The sequence below is a fragment of the Equus asinus genome, chromosome 25, assembly GCF_041296235.1.
Source record: "Equus asinus isolate D_3611 breed Donkey chromosome 25, EquAss-T2T_v2, whole genome shotgun sequence".
NCBI classification, from domain to species: Eukaryota; Metazoa; Chordata; class Mammalia; order Perissodactyla; family Equidae; genus Equus; species Equus asinus.
The window spans coordinates 50,726,386-50,749,113 of NC_091814.1; the positions used below are offsets into that span (position 1 = coordinate 50,726,386).

The window sequence follows — 22,728 nt, forward strand, 5'->3', positions numbered from 1 at the left end:
AGTGAGTTTTGTCCCTGTGGCTCCCTCTCACTTGAGCCCTGATGGATTGCCAAGCAGCAGCGAGTGCGTCCTCACTCCTGCTTTCTCTAACCTGTGCTCGGAGGCACCATGGCGCCCAGGAAACCTTCCCCCTTTGGTCATTGGCATTTTTTTTTTCTCCTGGGGAGCATTTCTAGGCGAGGTGCCTGTTTCCTATGGGGAAAACTCTAGCACACCTTCTCTTCCAACTGAAGGGAGCTCCAGGACCCTCTCCCTCAACTCAGCAAATGTCTCTCACAGCATACAGTGCCCCATGGCATACACATGGTTCTTACTTTCAAGGGCCTTGGGGTCTAGCTCAAGTCCCCAGTGGTCAAAAGTTTCATCATTTGCATAAAGAAATCCCTCAAGTCCAGATTGAACACAGATATACAAAAAATAATGTCCTCAGGAAGACAAGACAGATTTGGTCCACGGTCCTTACTAAAAGAGCAGCCTACCAGTGGCAGTACGGAAGACAATAAGGTCTTGACTGTCAGCAGAGAGAACAAAGCACCACATGAAAAAGCATTTAGCCAGGAGACTTTCACTGATTCAAAGTTTACTGTGGCGCTTAAAAGCATGAACTCTAGATCTGTGTATCTGTGTTCGAATCCTAGTTCAGCCACTTCCTAACTGTGAGACATTGGGTAAAACACTTTAACATCTCTGTGCCTCAACTTCCTCATCTATAAGATGAAGAACACTATCCACCTCATTGAACTGGTGTGAGGATTAGCAGATTCATTTATGTGAAGAACTTAGAAGACTGCTTGGCCTCTCAGGGCTTAGGTAGTGTTTAGTTATTACATTATTATCGTCATTATGATTACTAATCACAGACTGTGTCATTTCTAGATGCCTGGCTTGTAGTTCATGTGTCATGGCACTATTGTTAGAAAGAATCACTGTTCTCTCTCTACCCTGGGCTGACATGTCCTTATCTTCCTTCACTTCACAGAAACAAAGAGCCATCTGCTTGAATGTGCTTTTTTTTTCTTTCGAGGAAGATTAGCCCTGAGCTAACTTTTGCTGCCAATCCTCCTCTTTCTGCTGAGGAAGACTGGCCCTGAGCTAACATCCGTGCCCATCTTCCTCTACTTTATATATGGGATGCCTGCCACAGCATGGCTTGATGAGCGGTGCCATGTCCACACCTGGGATCCAAACTGGTGAACCCCGGGCTGCCAGAGTGGAACGTGTGCACTTAACGGCTGCACCACCGGGCTGGCCCCAACTTGAATGTGCTCTTAACACAGGTCCTAAGTGCAATGTCTTTAATGTGTTTATCTCCCACTCCCACCAGTATCCAGAATCGTGTGTACTTATAATGAGTTTCTTGAAGGTTTGTACATTCCCAAAGTCTGGGGAGGAAAACTGAGATGGGGACAGAGAGTTCATCTCTTTGGCCACGTGAAGCTCAGATTGAAAACTCGGAAGTGTGGAGTCAAATGCTCAGGTGGACGATGTTTATTACATGAATCTGGAAGGATGGGAAACAAAGAGGAGGAGTGAGCCCTATAAAAAGGCATATTCCATCCCACCTAAAGGCATTCAATTCGATTTTTAAAAATACTATGTTGCCCAAAGATACACAGTTAGAAACTGATTGTGACCTCATGCTGCCCATATATAATGCTTATTAGTCCCAGCTCCAGCCTGAAACCTACACCTTGTTTTGTGTATTTTTTTCCTTGAGGAAGATTGTCCCTGACATAACATCTGTGCCAATCGTCCTCTCTGTTTTTTTATATGTGGGATGCCACCACAACATGTCTTGATGAGCAGCATGTAGGTCCGCTCTGGGGATCTGAACCTGCGAACCCCAGGTTGCTGAAGCAGAGCATGCAAATTTGACCACTACACCACCCGGCTGGCCCCTGCACCTTGTGTTTTTAAACAGTCTTCTGAGATGTGCCTCTGAGGAGGGGAAGATTTCGGTTACCTGCACTCTGGCCTCGGTGAGGTTCACCCGGCGTGCCAGGTCTTCTCGCACAAAAGCATCTGGGTAGTGTGTCCGCTCAAAGACACGCTCCAAAGCCTGCAGCTGGCTGCTGTTGAAGGTCGTCCTGTTCCTCCGCTGCTTTCTCTTCTTCTTTTCCTCTGAGTTCATCTGATCATCTGGAATAGAAGAAATTAATGATAAGGAGCTAAAGTCATGTTGGGGGGGTCCTAGTTTATACTTCTTGACTATATATCTACAGTGAGATATTGTTTCATTTGCTTACATCCTTATCAAAGTGTTACAGCCAACACCACTTTCAATGTGCAAATGTGGGCATTGGTGCTCTCAAGTTCATAAGCGAAGACTACCCAGCAGTTCTGTTGCTTACTTGTTTCTAAGTCTGGGACCAGACCTGAACTATCAGAGGGACATTTCTTGCATGCTCCTATTTTGTCAAAGCGGGCTAAAGGAAAATCTTACTCCTGCCCCTGTTCTCTGGACTTCTCTAGGGATGGGGGAAGAAGGGTAGATTGCTTCAGAATTTGTCTTAGACAGTATTATGTTCATTCATATAATTTCATAACTAAAGAGACCAACCATCCCTGACGCCTTCTCCTCAACATACCCACACAAACACAAATGCAGAGGTAAAGAGGAAAAACCATGTTCAAAGTCATTAGAGGGATTTCTGTTTTACCATGCATTCTCCTGAAAACAGCAAGTAATTCCTAACTGCATTCACTCAAGGCTCCATGCTGTTGCTAAGGCAGGCTTCCGGAGCCTTGGCCTAGATCAGGGCTAGTGCTACAACACCATCAACCCAAGCCTATGTTGGCCTGGACGCACCCTATGAGAACTCTAGAACTGGAAAGAGTACTGAAAGATCTCTAAAACATTTTCACCCAAAAATTGAGTTCTAGGGCCCTGAGATCTTAGGAACCTTTGGAGAATCACGACCCCAAGTTTTCACCTGTCCTTCCCTGGTTTTCTCTGAGTTTCCCCAAAGGCACCTTGGCAAGCTGATCATCCAGCCTGCCCATGGCAGTCCGAGAGCAGTGTGCTCCTGTCCTGGCGCCCCCCACCCAGCCCAGGCAGGAATGATGGATGTATGATGCTGAGTGGAATACCAGCTGTGCTAACACCACCATCAAGTTATCACTCTGAGGCCCAAGCCACTGCAGAGCCTGTGCGGTGCCGGGAGATTTACAGCGCTGAGCTGCTGGGGCCCAGTCACACACTCAGCTTGATGAACTGGACTTACACTTCCAACAGCCCTCCCCAAAGAAACTCAGCCCAAAGAAAAATATGAGGAACGAGAGTGAGGATGGAGAGAAAGGAGAGCTGGGCCGCTTGTTCCTCATTCAATAGAAAGTAGCTCTCAGCCATTTTTTTCAACATGCGAAGTCTCTCGATCCTCTCTGACTATAAACACATGACGTATTCAAGAAAACTACTGGCAGGAGTCACGACACCATAAGAAAAGTGATTCTTACCTGAGCTATACTATAATTCTTATAAGAAATTGAGGGCATGTTCTAGATTTGGATGTGGATTCAAAGTGTAGCTTAAATGGAGGAGTTCCTAGCCCAGATCCCTCAGTGCCAAACAACTGAGGCCTCTAAGTCTTTTTGAGCAAAGACCCCTTCTTCTGCACCAGGAATGCGCTTGGAACTCGGAATAGAGACTGCACATTTCCCCTTGATATTTAAAGCGGCCAGATATAGAAAGTGCTTATTGAATTGGTTCAGGGAAAATGTGAAAATTTTCTTGTGTTAAGACAACCATTTCCATACAAAAAGATACCAATATGATCTCAATCACATTCCTCCAGCTAAGCAGCTGCTGCCACCCATTCTCTCAGCTTCATGGTTGTGTTCACGGTTGACCACTTCTCTGTTTTGTTACATTTGTGGTGTGTCAACTAGGAGCCCTGCTTTGAAGGCACTGCTGTGACACTGTCAATGTCAGATCAGTGGCATCTTGAGAACGCAGCCAATTTAATTATCATAGATCTATCAAGGCCTGGGATGTTTCAAGTAACAGCCCTGATTATACCACTATTTAGCTATTAGCAAAATTAGTTTAGAATATTATCAACGCAGAATTCAAACATCTATCAGCAGTTGCCTTGCGTTTGTATTCTGCTTCCTATTTGAGTATTTGGAGGCATTTCTGGTGTTCCCACTCAGTTTCCCAGATCTTTTTTGTCTCCAGTTCCATATGCCTTGCACTTCAGCTCTCTCTAGGTCATCTTTATGACAGCACCGCGACCTGCATTTCATGCTCCTATTAAACAGAAGTATGCAAAAAATCCTTAGCTTCCTCACCGACCCCCAGATGGAGACTAATTAGACAGACTCTAGGCTATCATTTTCAATCATATAAAGGAAATCCTTTATTAAGCCAATCCCATGATTTGCTTTGTTCTCTCAAAGAAAATCCCTTCTCAGGTATAACCACAACTTCTAAATCCTTTATGCTGTTTTGTAAGCCTATCTCTTCTTGTTCTGCCAAACTGTGATTGAGAACAAGAATATTTTATGGTTTGTTCTTAGTACTACAACCTGCTACATAATCTTTCTTTGAAATCTTCCACAGTTCACTCAAATTCCACCGACTGCCCACCGTAAACCACCAAGTCCCCTGACGTGGGAGTAAGGGAAATGGAGAATTACAGTTTATGACAGAGAATAAATAGCTATGATGACCTGAAACAATTCCAGCGAAAGTTTCCCAGTGAACGTTCTTGTTGTTTTTAACAAATGAAAACACCAGTCCAGACCATGCTGAAGGTGAGAAAAGACACACAAGTAACAGGGGTCCAAGGAGTCTGGATCTGGTAAATGTCCTTCAAAGTATGAGTATAATAGGAAGAGACAATGAGGGGACAACAGAGACAGCTTGAGCGGCTCATCTGTCTTTGCTCACGACTCACAAAGTGTGAGCTCCCTGCTTTCCTCCAAGAACACGGAAGAACAGGACCCAGCACAGTCTCTTCAGCAGCGTGAGAGGTAAAGTCAACATTGCACAGGTTAACAAACGCGGGGCGTCTGAAGGGCCTGTGATAAGCACTTATCAGACTCCAGACTCTGGTTGAATACAGGGGAGAGAAAGTAGTATATTTTTATCACTGCCAGAAGATCATCTTTCTTGTAAAAACAGCTACAGTAAAGGTTGATTTTGAAACATGTTGTCTGAGGACACTAACGTCCAACTGGGCAACAGGAAGCATCTGATTCTTTGGAATTCTGAAGTGGGTAAGAGTCACCAAATGGCAGAATAACCACAGGTTACATGGATGCATTCTTATCTAAATCATGTTTCAAGTCCAAGGTGTTTACAGATCTTATGGATGATTACGTATGCTATGGATGGTTGAGTGAATTGCAAGTATGCAGTTATTGCCACACTTTCCAATAAAAACAAGCAAAATGACCTTATTAACAAATATATTTTCACTTGGAATCATGAGTCATAAAATATTGGCACCAAATGAAACCAGGGAAATTGTCTAACTCAACCGTCTTATTTTACAGTTGAGGTAAATGAGGCCTAGAAGAATGAAGTAACTTCCCCCAAATCACAATACAAGCTGTGACTGAGCCAGAGCCAGAAACCAGGGCTCCTAATTCTACTCCACTCTCAAGTGCAAATGACAATATACCTGCTGTGCATGAGAGGAACAATGAAGCATCAGAGACATAAATAAAAACCATTACCCCAAGAAAATTTTTATAGGAAAGATAGGTTTTTTCATGCTACCTATATAAACAGGGCCTAAGAAACAGGGTCCATCTATATCCATGTTGTCATTTCTACCAGAATAGCCAGTAAAAAAATGCAGCCACTCTCATCCAGAATAGCTACTTTGATCCAGATGTTCTTGAATTCTCCTTTTCAATGGCCTCTGTAAGTCCTTGATTCATCAATTAAATCTATGCAGAGTTATTTTAGCACACCAGTACAACCCCATCTTCCATCTTCTCCTTACATCCATATTGGCACTTCTCTTTCTTTCATTTTAGGACTGAGTTCAAAATCTCTGTTTCCAGGGCAGGCCCCATGGCTGGGCGGTTAAGTTTGCGCACTCTGCTTCAGCAGCCCAGGGTTTTGCTGGTTCTAAACCTGGGCATGGACTTAGACCTGCTCATCAAGCCATGCTGAAATGGCATCCCACATAGCACAACAAGAAGGACCTACAACTAGAATATACAACTATGTACTGGGGGTGCTTTGGGGAGAAGAAGAAGAAGAAAAAAGAGATTGGCAACAGATGGTAGCTCAGGTGCCAAACTTTAAAAAAAAAAAAAAAAGTTGTTCCCTGTGACACATCTCAAATCTTATCTCCTCTATAAAACTTTGCTGGTAACTCCAATCCATATTGATCTCCATTCTCCAAATCCCTATATATATTTTAGTATATAATCAAATACTTTTTTTAAATTATGGGTCAATTCTTTCTATGTGAATGCTTTATCACCTAAATGCATTCAGATCTTCCTACGGAAAAGATATAGGGTCTCTTGATAAATCAAATTTAAATAAAATTTGAAAGATTTATAGTGGTGTGGTATAGAAGCAGTCTCGGAAAATTAGAACATTGGTGATTCATCTGAAGTTTTAAAGGGCTGAAGAATTTCTGAATTCCAATTATTCTTTTTAATAGTGCATAGAAAATAATTAGGTTAACATTATCTTTTGTCTCTGGATAATTTTACCCACAGAGGGAAAAAACCTTTTGCTGTGTTTCTTTTTCAAATAAATAGGTTAGTCATCAGATTTAGAGATGGGAGGAGCTGTGTGGTTTGATTCCTTTGTAAATGCAGGAATTAGTCCTTCATTTTTATTTCTTGCTAGAAAAGCAGCTCCGAGATGAATGATTTAAACAAACAGGAACACATATGAGAAAGAGATGTTAAAGAGAATGGTGTGTCCAATGGATCAGGATGTTAGAAAACACAAGAAGCACTTCTCCAGCAAAGCAAGCCCTTAGTTTTAAGTAGGAGGCCCCTTGTGCACTCAAATACAAGTTCAAGAGGACAATAGCTCTGTCCTTGGCTCTAGAGTGAAATTCACTCTGGACTCCAGATGTGGCTGCCAAAGTTGCGCTGAAGGGAGATTAGAGAAGACAGTGTGAAGTGCTATCCTCAAGCATGAGGACGAGGCAGCTTGCCGTGATCCCTACTCACTAAGGCCTTGCACTCACCAGGCCGACTTCAGTTAACTCCCAAAGACCCTGACCCCCTCTTCTGGGAGAAGTCTTGGAGATTCCAACTGGTCAGCCAAATATAATTTAAAGGTACAGCAAAAACATATTTTAGGAATAAAATCTGAAGGAAAATGTCTCTCAGATGCCTGAGTCATGTCAATTTGGGAAGAAATCTGATGCAAGAAGATAAAACGCCAGCTTCAGTAGCAGAAACCAACCACCACATCAAAGCTTGTCATCTGCCTTTTGGTTGAAAACATGGCAGGCAAGCGGATCTAAAGAGCAGCCCGAAGACCATTTTATGGGCATTGAAGAATGTTTTCAAAGGAACTTATGTTGCACAACAACTACTTACTTTAATGGGATTTGTGTGGTTCAGGCCCTGTAACCTTTGGAAAATTGAAGGGAAGTATAATTGCAAAAGCCACTAAAAACTGTTTGGCTTTTATTGCAAGGCTTATGAAAAGCAGCGAGATATAACTGTGGCACTCATTTGAATTTCTTTGGTTACACTAAACTCCAATTGCAATTACGACAGCATCCTTTTAATATGTACCCCAATCAATGACACACAGGCCAGATAACTGGGATGACCGTTGCAGCGCAGATGGAGCTTAGTACATCACAATGACCAAAGCCAAGTATATAAGCACATCCACACCTTCTCAACAGCATACCTGGCATCCTCCATCACTGAATCCCAGCAACAGTCAAGAGGGACGAGGTCTCTGCCAGTACAAATGCCCAACTGTGCAGCTCTGGTTCACCTTAGGGTGCATTATCATGACAGCAGCCAGAGCCTGAATTTGTCATGATGGTCTTTGATGTGCATATTTTTTCCCTTACTGTCAACTTGGCAGGGATGTGGTTTATTTTTAGTCAAGTATCAGTCTTAAACCTTAGAAAATAACATTAAAACATCTTAAGTGTAATTTGGGGGACATACACTCTTTGGAGAATAAAATGTTCTAAAAAGTGTGAAATGACATTATTTTGAATGGTTTTGACCAAAAAGGTGAGTCAGTGTCTCTGGGTAAAGCTACACCAGTTTTATGTAGATACAGCTCAAAGTTTAGCTCTCTCGGTATAGCCAACGCTCCTTTGAAACAAAACACTGAAGAATGTGAGGTGTCATAATGCAATTCATACTACTTTTGAGTTCTTCACTCACATATTTCCTTTCACCTCTCTAGGACAAATACATTTCCATGGATCCAAAAATGTTAACACAACCCATATCACTTTATCTGTCCTAACTCTTAAGACATTTTTCTAAAACAATTCTTGATCGGAACCCTGAGGATATCCAACGCCTTCCCATGAAGTCCTAGCTTTCTTCTGGGACTATGTAGATAATTTCCCCCATGCTGGCATTTTCCCATGTGACTCAGTATATTTTAAACTGTAACTTCAGAGTACAAAGTTTACGTTTGCATATAATTGAGGTTCTTATAAATGCTCAGTAAATACAAATTAGTAATCAGACATGAAATATTTATATATTTGAATTATTATTATAGGATTTCAGTTACTGAACAGAATGCCTTCTCTATGATAAAGACTGGCTTTAGATGTGTAACCCAATCCCAATTCTCTATGGATAAATCACTTATTTAGTCATTTTTTGGTTCATTTCTGGATGTTGAAAAAAGTGGAAAATAAGAATGTTTTTTAATCAGACCCAACTAAACTAGAATGGGGAGGGGGCCACTGTGGAGTAGAGTGGCTAGTTAACTGGCTTGGAAATCAGAACCACCTGTGTTCTCCTATAGGCCCAGCTATTTACTAGCTGTGTGGCCTTGGGTAAGATACTTCACTTCTCTGAGCCTCAGTGCTCGAAACAATAAAATGGAAGTAAGACTACCTACTTCCTAGAGTCATTTGAAAATATAATGAACACATAGTAGGCATTTAGCAAATGGTGGATTTTTTGGCTACTGCAGCTGCTGCAGTTTCTCTCTGGAGATGGGTTAGTCAAAAACCACTGCTGTTGTTCCTTTTTTCTTTTGTTTACTTAACTATTCAGTAAGATTTCTATCACAGCATAACTGGGGAGAAAGTGAGAGAACCGTTCAAATACGTTGATATGGCTTAGTTACTTTTGATGGAGAGCATAATTGAGATCTAAGGGGCTTGAAAAATGAATAAAAGCTTTAAAAAATCAAAAAGAACTGAGACACAGTGGTAGACCCAAAATTGTATATGAAAATCATACATAGACGTTTATCCAAAAATCCCCATTTGGGACACTTTTCTGCTACAGGCCAACTCCTGGCTTTCCAACAAAATAATTTTCTTTTTTCAATTCAAATTTTGAACAAACATTCAGGAAGTAGGCAGATTCTAGCACTCAAAGATAGGTAAACAACTGGTAGCTTTAACAAGCAATCTCACTAAAAGTGAGTTTAAAAAAAACAAAAAAAGACAGAGAAAAGGAAGAAGAAGTCCAAGGGCTAAAACCAGGCTATGAAAATTCAATGATTTCCCAGCCTGCTTGCCTTGGATTGACTAATTTGGTTGCCACATGTCTAAAAACACAAAAGTTGGGTCATATTACTCAATATTTATCCAGTGACTTTTCTTTTTTATAAATGTCTGAGCGCTTTGGTAAATTCCAAAGGGATAAAAAGAAACCAATGAAGGCAAGTTCTGGGAAAAGAGTGAGTTCTAACTGATATTTTAAAAGCTTTCTAAACTTGCAACATTCCAGGTGTGTGGTCCCCTTGGAAGTGCATGGAATTTGACTAGGATTACAAACAGAGCCCTAGATGAGCTCCTGCCTTCTTCTGGTAGTTTTTCCTTTGTAGTGAGACTGCTGTCATTTTGTAAAAGGCACAACATCAATCTTGCCATTAGCAGTAGAAATTGGTGTGTCTTCATGGGAGGCAACCACCGTAAGTCATTTTTTTTAATGATTCATTTTTTTTGGCAATAAATTTTAATGTTCTAAAGAAAAACCTGGTAAAAAAAACAAGAGGTTTTCAGAAAAATACAACTGAAAGCAGTAGCAATGAAGGAGATGTACATAATGAAGGAGTAAGCTCAGCTCTTGGAAGGACAGTAGTGATGGAACAAGACTCTTTTACATGAATAAAAAGACAGTTACGAGACACTTGATCATTCGGGAATAGGAGCATGACTTGTACTTTCTTATACTTTCCCATCTGAAGTTAAAAGGACAGAATGCCTACAGCAAAGAAAGCCGCAGGGAACAGAGAATTAGCTTTTCATCACAAGAAGAGATGGAGCCGAGGGTAATTCTGTACCACTACATAGAGTAAATCAGGAGGGCTGAAGAAGAAAGGAAAGCCCCTCTCAAGTGTTACTCTGTCTTGACATCAAACTAACATGAAAACTGAAATATGCTAAAATGGTTAACATAAGGAACTTGGTATTTTTAAATAATGTTTAAGCGAAAGGAAATTAAAATTCTCTTTCAAGAATAAGAAAAGTGTAAACAGTGGTTTAAAGTTTGACATTTTTACTCCACATTGTAACATCGCTGGGTTTCAACTTTCTTGTCTGTAAAAATGGGTTGCTTTAAGATATAAACAGTACAAGCTTTTAGATTGTAGCAAGTAGGTGTACACATTTCTGTCTATTTTGCTTTAAATTCTATTACGAGCAATTGTGGACAGGGCTTTGGATGGGCTCAGGGATTCGGACTCTAACTCAGCAGGTTTACTGACCAAAGCTGTGAGGTGCGGCCTCAATGTCCTTACTGGCGAAGTTACACGTTGGACGAGGTGACTACGATCTCTTTCAAATCCAGCATTGTGGGTTTTAGAGATCGTTCCTATATTTTCAGTATCTAGCCCAACAGAAAACTTTCAATAATTGTTTGTTAAGGCAATGACTGAATCATGTTCTTTTCTTGTTGTTGTTATGTTTTTGGTTTTGCTTTGTTTATTTTTGTCTTTTTTTTTTAGCAAACCTTTGACTAGAGGACATATTGACTGAGGACTATTCTGTGATTACCTATGCCCAGCGAAAGCTTATGTGATTGACCTGCTCTTCCATGCCCAGAGCACTCTGCAGAGTGAAGTCTCCAAATTGAAATTAATGTGAATCTTTATTTTAAAGGAAATTAGTTCACCTATAAGTACAGTCCAGTGAAAGAGGAAACCTGAGAGGTTCTTAAGAGACAGTTATTCTGACCTTTAAATTTACTAAACAGAAAGAAGAATAACTGCTATTTCTTTTCTTTCTAGCCTTGACCTCCTAACCATGGGGGGGCGGGTAGCCTTGCTGTAAACACCGTCTACTAAAACCACCTTAACCTTATCCCAAAATTGGTGCCACAAACAATGGTCACACTCAATCATGACCTTCACAACCTCTCACTATTACCTTATTTATTGACTTGAACAAATATTTGTTGAGCATCTGCTACATGCCAGGCAGGTAGGTGCTCTGAGAAATGCATGTAGTCTCCCTTCAAGGGACTTTATAATTGGTTTGGGGAAAGAAGTCACAAGTGCTAGAAAAGTAAAGCAACAGTAGCAAAAAGATATTCCAGAAGAGCCAGTGGCCATCAGAGCTAGCAATGGGCAAGGACGGAGGACGGAGACACCAAAGTGGGCGGCGGGTCAGAAGACAGTCAGCATGAGTCTTTCTCTGTCATTCTTTAAGTTCAGCATCCCTCTCTCAGCTGTATTGTGACTTGTCATTCCATTCACCCTACTATTGTTCTGCTGCCAATGGAGGTGACAAAAGTACATTTTCCTTGTCTTTCATTTATATTCTTCTTTGGCATTGTCTCTCTTTGCCTAAAAACATATCCTAGACCCTTCCCTTATCCACAGACTCTTCATATTGATGGCTCCTTCTTCTGCTCCAAGTCTCAGTTCGCCTGTCAGCTCTTCGTAGGGACCTTTTCTGATCATCAACCAGAAGTAATCTTTCCCTCACTATTCTCCTTCTAGCCTCTGAACCATCTGCTTTATCACACTTATGACAATCTGTAATTATTGATGCTGATTGCCCCAAACACTAGAATACGAGCTTCACGAGGGCAGGAAACTTTTCTGACTTGTTCACTGTCAGAATCTAGTATTGGTACCCTGGTATATTTTAGGCACTTTTCTTAGAATGACTGAATGCATATGTTAACTGTGCTTGGTGAAAATGCCTACTCTGCACACCCTGGTCAGTTAACACTCAGCCATCAAAACTGACAGCCCTTGCCGGGATGAGGTTCTGTAAAGTCTTGACACACAAATTTTCCTGACCTGAAGGCTTACGCCTCCAAGTCTTTCATGTACTTTCTTTGTGCATGACTTTGCATCAGTAATTACCACCCCAATAAGAGGTAAGCCTTGAAGACAGGTGAATCATGCATGTAGAATAGAGTCCAATACATCTTAGCAGCACTCAATAAATGTCTGACTTTGACGACGATGACACATGGAATTATTGACCATTTTAGACATGAGCTGGTACAGTTATTTCTGTTTTTAAAAATAGGTTTAGCTTTAGGTTGTATTCACTGTTTAGTGACTTGTTTCCTGTTCCCTTTCACCGTCAAAGGAGCTTGGGAAAAGCCTGCTTAATTCATTTTCTAACATACAGCAACATTACTGTCTGGCAACCACACCTAAACCTTAATTATATGGTGATTTCCTCTCCAGGGATATGGGACTATTTTAACTAGTAAGGAAGCTGATGCACTAAGGTCATATGAGAAAAAAGAGTTTTTGGACAAAACACTCAAAAATCCATGTGGAATAATCTTATTCCACTGAATCATGTCCCTGTTGTTGAACAGCTCTAAAGAACTCCTTGTTAATAGGAGATTCTGTCTGCTGGACTGGAAACCTATGAGTAATCTATGTGTCACTGTGACTCATGTCATGGCCATCACTCCAACTCCCCATCATCTGAAAGTTGGCAAGAAGAATTCATACTGCTCAACTCATAACAGGAAGAAGCCAGGATGGAGGAAAGATCTAATAACCACTTTTGTTGATTAAAAAGAAGATGACTAGAAAAGAAAGACAACCAAGCGTAAGAACAATGCCTTTTTAGTCACCACCTAAATCATTCTCTGCCTTGGCATCTGTTTCCAATGTGCCTTCAATGCCAATACAGGTGTTCTTCCTTCCACATCCTTCGATCTTTTTTCAGATTTCCTCTATTTTAAAACTTTTCCAACTTTTAAATTACTTTTAAGGAAGGACTTTGATAGCAATATGTTAAACCAAGAGGAAGGACAAACTGTTAAACCAAGAGGAAGGACAAGCCAGCATTTAATTCCACTACAAAACCATTAATAGAACTTTCCATTGATAGAACTTTCATTTGTCAGCTTCCCTCTAATTTCTTCTCTATTCCTCTGCAATTCTGGTTAAAATGGCACAGGGTTTAACGACTTGGTTAACTTACTGGGAAGTCAACACCTTTAAAATAAAGTGTCTTAGGAATAAACTGGAAGATTTTACGAACTCAGGGGACTCATAAAAAACAGATACTGATCTGGTGTGTAGGTGGGAGAAGAAGTTTTGGAAAATCAGATTTTATAAACATAGTCTGCCATAAATTGGTTAAAGAAAATTTGTGTATGGTAACCGATTTGGGCAAAGGTAGGGACATCTTAAGCTGCAGTTTTAAAAGTTTTTACCTAGCCAAAGAGGAAGTTATTTACAAGGAAATCTGCTCCCTTTGTGCTATTCAGATGTGTTTTGCAGACCCTTGCTGGGCTCCTTCCCTTTGTTCTATTTGGTGATTTCTATACTAACGTTTTCTACGGGTACTAGCCCCATCTCCTTTGAAGCATCATTAAACTTCTTTCTTTACTACGGATCTGTTAGTTTGGGGGTAAATTTCCTTGGCTAGAGGATTGTTATGATTTTCTTTCCTAGAGACTTGCAGTTTTAGCATCAGTTCCAGCTCCTCTCAAGGCCAAGGGGTACTAGCTTTGCTGGCCACTAAACCTAGGTGGTCACCAAGTGATATCAGCAAAGTTAACTTCTTGAGTTGCGAGAGCCTACTTTCTATTTCAAAAATTTATCTCTAGTTTGTCATAGCTCCGGATCAGATTTACACCATATGATTTTATTCCCTTTCCCACATTTTAGGCAATTCAATATTTATAAAAATCTTTTCATAGAATTTTATCATAAAGACTACTTTATATAATGGAGGGCGGGGAGGACTCCAGTGGATTAGAAGTCAGACTGCACGTCTAGCCCTAAAAAATCATGTCATTTTTTTCCCCAGTCATGTGATCTTAAGAATGTAACTTTGCCAATCTGGATTTCCATTTCTATTGCTATCAAATAAGGCATAGTATTAGACTGTTTCTAATTTCTCTTCCTGATTTTAAATTCTAAATTTCTCTTCAAATACTTGACCAATGGATAAATCTGTGCCTTCAAAGAGATATGTAGTAAAGAATAATATATTATTTACTAATTATCTCCAATTTTGAAATCTACGAATTTAACAGTGGATTAACTAGATACTATGTAATTCCATGAATATGCATTTCTGTAGTCAAATCTGCAGTGCTCTTGATGTTTTAAATAACATTACTGATGATCTTTGTGGATATCAGGGTTATTTCAACATTGCATAGGTGCTTATTTTCTTTTAGATAATTTTTAAAGAAAATGTTCGGTTTTAGCAGGTGTTAAAACAATTGAGAAGAGAACAGAGATGAAAAACTGTTTTATAAAGTTTTGGAAATTTAAAATAATCTAACATTTAATGATAGGGGACATATTTCTTACAAAACATCTGTATGCATGTGCGTGTGTGTGTATCTCACAAAACGTGAGTGTGTGAGTGGTGAGTGTGTGTGACTCAGCTCAGAGAGTCCTTGGTTGAACTGTAACAGTGCTATAAACATAAGAGCTAGAAGCAGATCCAATTGCCCACAGTGGGAAGGACCAAGCTGTGGCATTGTGAAAGATTTTACTTGTTTAGACTTTCTGTATAGCTCACTAAAACTGCCAAGACCTATCATCATTACCCACTCTCATGCCAACTCTATCTGGTAACTCACTTTGACATATTAGTTTCTAGGTAGGAGCTCCCAGACAATGGCTCATGTGATATAAGTGCCAGTGAGACTCATCTATAAAAAAAAAAAAAAATATTTAAAATAGATATTTCAGATGTTTAAAATTTAAATAAACCAAGGCAAAGTGTGTAAGGATCCAAGCAAAGTCAATTGCCAACTTGTGCTGGTTGATACAACCAAGTACTACATCAACAGGGTCTTAAACTGCTGCATCATGTAGACAGGGAGGAGGAAATCTGGCCAAAAAAGGAGTGGGGGTGAATTAAAGATGAATCACTAAGGATGCTCTTCCATTAAACTCTGAGAGTTTGTGCACTGACACCATCTCACTAGGACCCAAGTAGCATGTGAGCCTTTCGAACCATTTGCAGTATATGTTTCAAAGTCCAGACCAAAGCCACTAGGTAAGTTTTATGAGTCCCTGAAGAAAGCAGTTTCTTGTCAGGGCTGGAAAAATAATGTTACTAGGGATCCAGTAACAACAGAATCTAGGCCTGTTAGTTAGATTCCAAGTTGATGCCTCTTAAAAGGAGAGTATCCAGAAAAACAATTCACTCCCCAGACCAGGAGAGAAAGTCTAATATTTAGGATTAATAAAAGTTTGGTGTATGGTCTAGTATACACAGGGTGCAGATATGTTGAGGCAGATCTGGCTACCATTTTATTTGTTTCAACAAAGATTATCGTGAAGGGGAATTTCTCCAAGATCATCTCTTGTGGGAGCTCAGGACAGGAGACAGGAAGATGTATGTCACTGGCTTTCCAAAGTCTATCTTGTTTCTAAAGGTTCCTTTAAGAATATAGCATAGCTGAGAAGGCAAGTTTGCATATAGCCCTATACAATGAATGCACTGACCAATGGCCAATAAATCAATTACATCTTATGTACCCTACTTAACCTTTGGAGATGATGAATATTTTGAGTGTGTTTTATGTGGTCTCAAGCCAAAAGTTAACCACAGCCTAGAGATTTTTGAACATCAGGAAAAGAACCAGAAATCTATGTTTCCCACTTTATTCTTAGTGCAGTTGGAGAGAACAGAATTCCATTAGAGAGAGACAACGTAATTGTGTTCATAACTTCTGGGGGTTGAGAGGTTGCATTTATACAGTGCCTTTCTTCCAAAGATCATAAAACAGCTCACATATGTTATTTCATTTACATTCCAAATGTCTTTATAATATAAGAAAAGAGCACTTAATACAATTTTAGCAAAAAAGTATTTATTTTTTAATACAGTTTAGCAAAACTAAGCAAAGCAACATTTATCTAATTTAATATACAGGGGAAACCAATGTTTATAACATTCTGAATAAAAATAGTCAGTGGATGAGTTCATTATTTTTACCTTTAATTAAAATTTTTATTTTTATTTTACTTTTCTCAACTTCTCTAGATGACATTCATTATTCTCTTTTCTTACCTCTAAACGCGCTAAGTGCTTGATTCACACAATTTAGCACATTGCTCTACACTGTTGTATTGTCTTTGTTTGCTGTGTATTTTAGTCACAATAGCTACTCAAAAGGAGAGATGGGGTGTATTGGCAATGACACTAACTAGAAGACAGAGACCTGACGGCCAGCCCTGTCCCTGTCACTCAGTATCTTTCAGCAAACTCACTCATTTTTCCCAAGCTCCAGGTTCTTTACTAACAAATGAAAGAAAAAGTCCTAAAAGTCTTAAAGGATTGTTGTGTGGTTCAAATAAAATGATTTTTCTAAAAATACAATGCATATAAGTAAAACATTATCATTATAGTAAATTCTGTGAAGGCAAAGACAATATTTTGTACCTTTCTTGTATACTTTCCAGGATCTAATATGGTGTTGGGTCAATACGATTTTCCATTAAGTACCTAATAAATATTTCTTAATAACAATCACTCAGTACTTACTATTTGCCAAGAACCATTGTTAAGTGCTTTACATGGAATATTTCATATTTCACTACCCTGGGAGGTCTTTCTATTATTGTTCCCATATTGCAGATAAAGAAACTGAGGCTGCAAGAGGTTGCACAGCCTGACCAAGGGCACATAGCTGACCCTTGTCTTCTGGTAGCTTGGCTACAGAGCCTACGATCTGAAACACTTTATTCTACCTGCCTTTCCCAGAACCAAAGATCCTGAAGGAATGCAGAGGCTATGGAATTTCCTTCCTAAAAGTATTAAAAAGTGGAAGAACTTTTAAGAAGTAGACAGGAACTTGTGAGAGTGTGTTGGGTACAATTTTAACCCAGAAACTGAAATAAACAAATAGACCATCTTCTTGATATGTTAGAGTTGTAATCATGTGATTTTCCTAAGAGTAATTTAGTTCAGAGGAACACTTCTGCGCATTTGATTTGGAAAAAATTGAGAATTGCAGTTAGAGCCTGCAAGATACTTCTATTCTTCTCCCGATCAACTAGTTACAATCCTTCCCAGAATCATGGGAGCATAAATCCAATTATGCACAAGGCCAGTGGGAACAAGATAATTGCATAGATCTAGTACCCATCCATTACACTCGGCAGCATAAATCACTGAACTGACACAACCTCAGCTTTCTGGAATCCCCAAGTTGTTTGAAATACTCTGTTATTGCCATTTATGGAAGAACCATATTATACTGTCTTTGCCTAAGTGCTATCAAAATAAAATTAAAATTCAAGTGTTTACCCTTCAGAGGGTGCTCATGTGATAGAACAATGGAATACATGAGAGAACAAATCAAAATTTATATCTTTTATCATGAAAATGCGCATGCATCTCAATTTAAGGAATTGGTTAGCCCCATTAAGAATTAAGTTGGGTAGTTCTCTTTTCAGTCTTTTTGTGTTGGAAATTAAATTTATTAGCAGAATTGTAGGTCTGCTTTTCCCTCACACACATGCCAATTCCACAGGAGAGAGCCTGACAAATGTGTAATTCTTGAACAAAGCAAGCAAGCCGTTTGGTCTGAGTAGAGATGGAACAATCGGATGCCTACAGATTAAACTGAGTTCATGCCCAAGGCTTATCTGAGCCTTTAAACCATGGAATTAAAACTAAGTTACAATGATGAGTCAATTCAGATTTCCTATCTTGTGTTATCTTTCTATTCAACATAACACACGTTTATTGAACACCTACTGGTTGGTGAGTGTGAAAGGTCAATGGCCTCTACCCCCACAAGGAGCTCACAGTTTAGCAAGAGCTAAATAAAATAATGGAGGCATACACTGTAAAGTTGTGGCACAAAGTAGGGGTCAACTCTATCTTAATATGTGAGACAAGAGTCACAGAAAAGATGGAACTAATTGCACTGGATTTTGAAAGAAAATAAACATTTTGACCAGGGGAAGAAGACTGTTTGTAATGGATAGAGCAGAGTGATAGAAAGCAATATGACTCCTTCCTAATAGTGGATTCTCATCACATTTACCCTTCAATGCAGCCCCATGAAGGAACATGACATTGTCCTAATTTTAGAGCTGCAGAAAAACAGACTCCCCAAGGAGGCAGGGCTGGTAAGTGATAGGATCTTGACTCTCCTGTGTTGCTGGCACCTGAGCATTTGGGAGCTTTGAGGAGAGAAGAAAGATGAAGCTGAGGGAAAGCAGGCCAGATGGTGGCAGGCCTCTTACAACATGCGTTTGGACTTCCTCCCTCAGCGCAGGGGAGTCAGTAATGGACTTTTCAGCAGGGGAGTGGGTGACGGGAGCGGTGTTGCCTTTCAGATAGCATCCTAGTAATTGCAGGGAGCTTGGTTTTGGCTGGGCATGAGGCAAACATCAATGCTTTACAGATTCGGAAGGTCAATGCTAATAATGTGGCCCATCCTGCTACTTTTACTGATCAGGATGCTTGAGGCTTCTCTAATTCTTAAACTTCCACCATGACATCTTTGTCCATCATCTCCCAGTATCTCCCCATCTGGGCCTGTTTTTAACTCTCCTGCCCATTTTTCTTTCCATCTATGAAGTATATGTGTATCCAACTTAGTAAAGATGCCTAGCACAAATTCAGGATACAAAGAAGTATAATTTTTCAATGTCTGGGAGAGCTCTGAAGGACTTTCCAAATGGTCCAAATATATATCTCAAAAGTCCATGTACCCCTCTGTTAGGGGCCTGCAGTAACACAACCACCAAAGGCTCTATATTAGTGGGGAGTGCCTCTACCCTCCAACTTCCCACCTGGGACCTACTGAACTTCTTGGGCTCCAGAGGAGCCTCACTTTAAGCAACTTAATTCACAAAAAATTGAAAATTTCCAAAAACATAGTGTCAGATACAACAAAAAAAATGATCTTAGGATATTTCAAAATTGCTAGTTCACTGGCACATTTAAAATATAATCACATATATATGAAAACACCAGATATGCATCCATTTATACTTTGAGGCAAACTGGTATTTCTCATCATATTTTTGCATCGCTTTGCTTCATTTTTAAAAGTAGTCATCCCAATCCAAATCTAAGCAAGACTGTCTCCTTTTGAGCCACAGGAACCCTTGTTTCTCTGCTCTTTGCCATTCTCCAGCTCCTTTTACTATCACTTTCCCCCTCAGTCTTGCAGTGGCAGACCCCTAGAGTTCCTCTTCTCCAAACCCATTGCTAATAACAGTTTTCTGTGAACTGACGAGAGAGTCACCTTCTTGCCATTTATCTGGAGGAGCTGTATAAAAACCAGAGTTCCAGAATGGAACAGAGAAAGAAGTGAGACACATTTAAAAACTCAAAGAATCCCTCTCATTTCAAGGAACCAAACATTTACCTCTCTGAAAGGGTTTTGTAAAAGAATAAAAATTAAAAGTAAAAAAAGAATAAAAAACCTTATTAATGCTTGCTGGAGAAACAGAAGAGCTTTTTCCACAAGAAAAGTCCTTTCTGTACAGAAATTGGCAGCCAGACGGCCCGAGCATTTATCTCCTGCAAAGAAAGTGCTCTGTCAGGCAAGCTGTGACTAACAATAAGCTGAAAAACACGCCACAGACTTCCACTGTATTTTATTTGGCAGAGAGGAATTATTCCTCAGCACAAAGTATTTGCAACTGGCATTGGTTAAACAAGAAATTACAACCTTTAAAAGCCCTATTTATCATTAGCTGCAAAAGTGCAGACTTCACCGTCAATTAGTCTGACAAAGGATTACAGACCATCAACACCGCACACAGGATAACAACAGTCTTGGCAGCCAGCGGGCCCCTCTGAAGGGAAGATTAGAAAGTTAACAGTCAGGAGTCCCTTCTCCAGAGACCCCGTCTCGATCCTTCCTTGCCTACCTCTTCTCCGTTATAGGGTCGTTCTCCCATTTCTAACACTGTCTTTCCCTTCACCTCAGCCAGCAGAGGCTGGTGGACCAGCAAACTTTCAGCAGAAAGCTGGGCTGGTTGTGAAAGTCAATGCTTAAGAATCACTGGCCAAATCAAGTCAGCAGCAACTTTGCCCCAATTCTGCCTTGAATGTGTTCTGTTGATAAATATGGAAATTACAAGATTGATTTCCGAAAGCTAAGAAATAATATGGTGTTATTCCTCTCAGATGTTTCATTTAGAGGCTAAATGGTCAGAAAAATAGTGGATTTTAATAAGCAAAAGAACTCTTCTGTCATTCTAAAACACCCTCCCCCAAACCCTGACTAGTACCTATGTATTCTTGGAAGAAGCCCTTTTGCATTTCACTGAGGCATTAACCCATCTTTAAATAATTTCATTCCTTAGGAACAGGACAACAAAGAGAAACTTTGTTTTCCAGACTTCCAAAATTGTTTAAAAATTTTACTGATGAGCGCTTATATAAGTGGTAAGAGATCTTCCTTAAGAAACTTATGAATATATCCTTATTTAGCTTTAACTTTCCAAACAAGTTTGAGGTCGTTATCAGTGTCACGATCACCTTGTTGACAGTTAAATTAGTTTAAATGGCCCTGGAGTTTCTCTTGTAGACTTGTATGTTAATATTATTATTGTCTTCGATATTTTGTTTATATTGGCTATATTTTTCTCAGTATACAAACCTCAATATTTCATGAGACTAAAGTAAAAAACATATAAACCACTTACATATGGTTTGGTACATAGTGTTCAATAAATGATGATGATGATGCTGGTGATAACGTTGATGAAGATGGGGGGAATATGCAGTATTAAAAGTTACATTTATAAAGGCTTTTTAATGATGTGAGAGAACACTTATGAATATATATGTCCATATATATATGAATGCAAGTTACACATATGGTATACTCTTAACTATAAAATAATATTTGGCAATAAAAGACTGGAAGAAAATAAATCAAAATGTTAAGAGTGTACACCTCTGAGTGGTCAATAATGGGTATTTTCTCTTATTGTCTTTTCTGTGCTCTTCTCTACTTTTCTATAATGAACTTGTCTTACATTTATTTTGAGAAAAAATTAGAAAGGTTAGAGACAAGGAAAAAATCATAACTAAAATACTATATTGGTAAGGTGATTGTGAAAGTATAAACTTTTTCACATCCAATATGCTAACCCTTCAAGGGAGACATTTGTTCCCATTTTACAATAAAGTAGCTGAGGTTCAAGGAGATTAAATGATTTGCCCAATGGAAACCTGGTGACGAGCCACACAGCTACAACTAAGACGCAGCTTATTTGACTTCCAGACCTACATGTTTTCCCCGCTTCTTGCGGCCTCCCGGACTGGTGTGTGCATGTGTGTGTGTGTGTACTCATGCACACTAGCATATTCACACTCCGTATCTCTTCCAGTTAATGTGTGTTTAAGGAGCAGGTCTATTCATGCAGGAGGCTCCTAATCTCCAGACTAGAGCACGTTCCTTCACATTTGGTCTGCTATGTTCACAAAAACTATCACGGGGCTATCTCTTGTGGGTGACCTCCTCCAAAAATCACAGGACTTTGGCTAGCTTTATTTAGCTCTATTAGATTCAAAGAATGTGCCAGGCAGATTCTCAGTCCAAAAATAATCTCCTTTTATTGGTGCTCTAAATTAACTCATGGAGGAGTGAGCCGCGCTAAATTAAAGCTTTCATACAGCGTGGCCCAGGGATTTTTACTGAGTGGTAAACGTTTTCTCTCTCTGTGAGAACTTTACTGTTTCCTTCCTCTAAGAGAGGCTGTGCTTAGATGCAAAGAAAGTAGCTCAAAGCAGATCTTGGAGAATTCATTTTATTTGACAAAGACTCTTAGTTTAAGCCCCCCCCCCACATGTGGAACATTTAAAATTTTATAGGTTTTCCTAGCTTTTAAAGTAATTTGCATGTAAATAAAGAGATCCTAATCTCTGGCACACACGGCAAAATGTGTTCTTTGCCCTTTTTTAACTGGAAAATTGAATTCATAAGAGTCATTGGGTGAAGCATTTTTACTTATAAAGACTTCAAGTGGCTTAACAAATCTTAACCACATCCCTTCTGGACTGCCAGCTGCACCTTAGTTATCTTTTCATAACTATTGGAGTACTGTGGTACATTTCTCTCAGAGACTGCACTCTAGGGAACAGCCAACATAAGACATAAAATCTGATCCTGAGATTCAAGGTTGCCTCTTTTTCTCTAATA

The 22,728-nt window shown here is 39.6% G+C and overlaps 1 protein-coding gene across 2 annotated transcripts in view; it reads right to left on the minus strand.

The window, feature by feature from the left end:
• Positions 1–22,728, minus strand: part of PRRX1 (paired related homeobox 1) — a 68,272-nt gene that overhangs the window by 13,311 nt on the left and 32,233 nt on the right. For both annotated transcript variants that reach the window (XM_044757953.2, XM_044757952.2), the window contains exon 2: positions 1,964–2,139. In XM_044757953.2, coding sequence (XP_044613888.1) covers positions 1,964–2,139 — 176 coding nt within the window. The remainder of the gene's footprint in view (positions 1–1,963; positions 2,140–22,728) is intronic.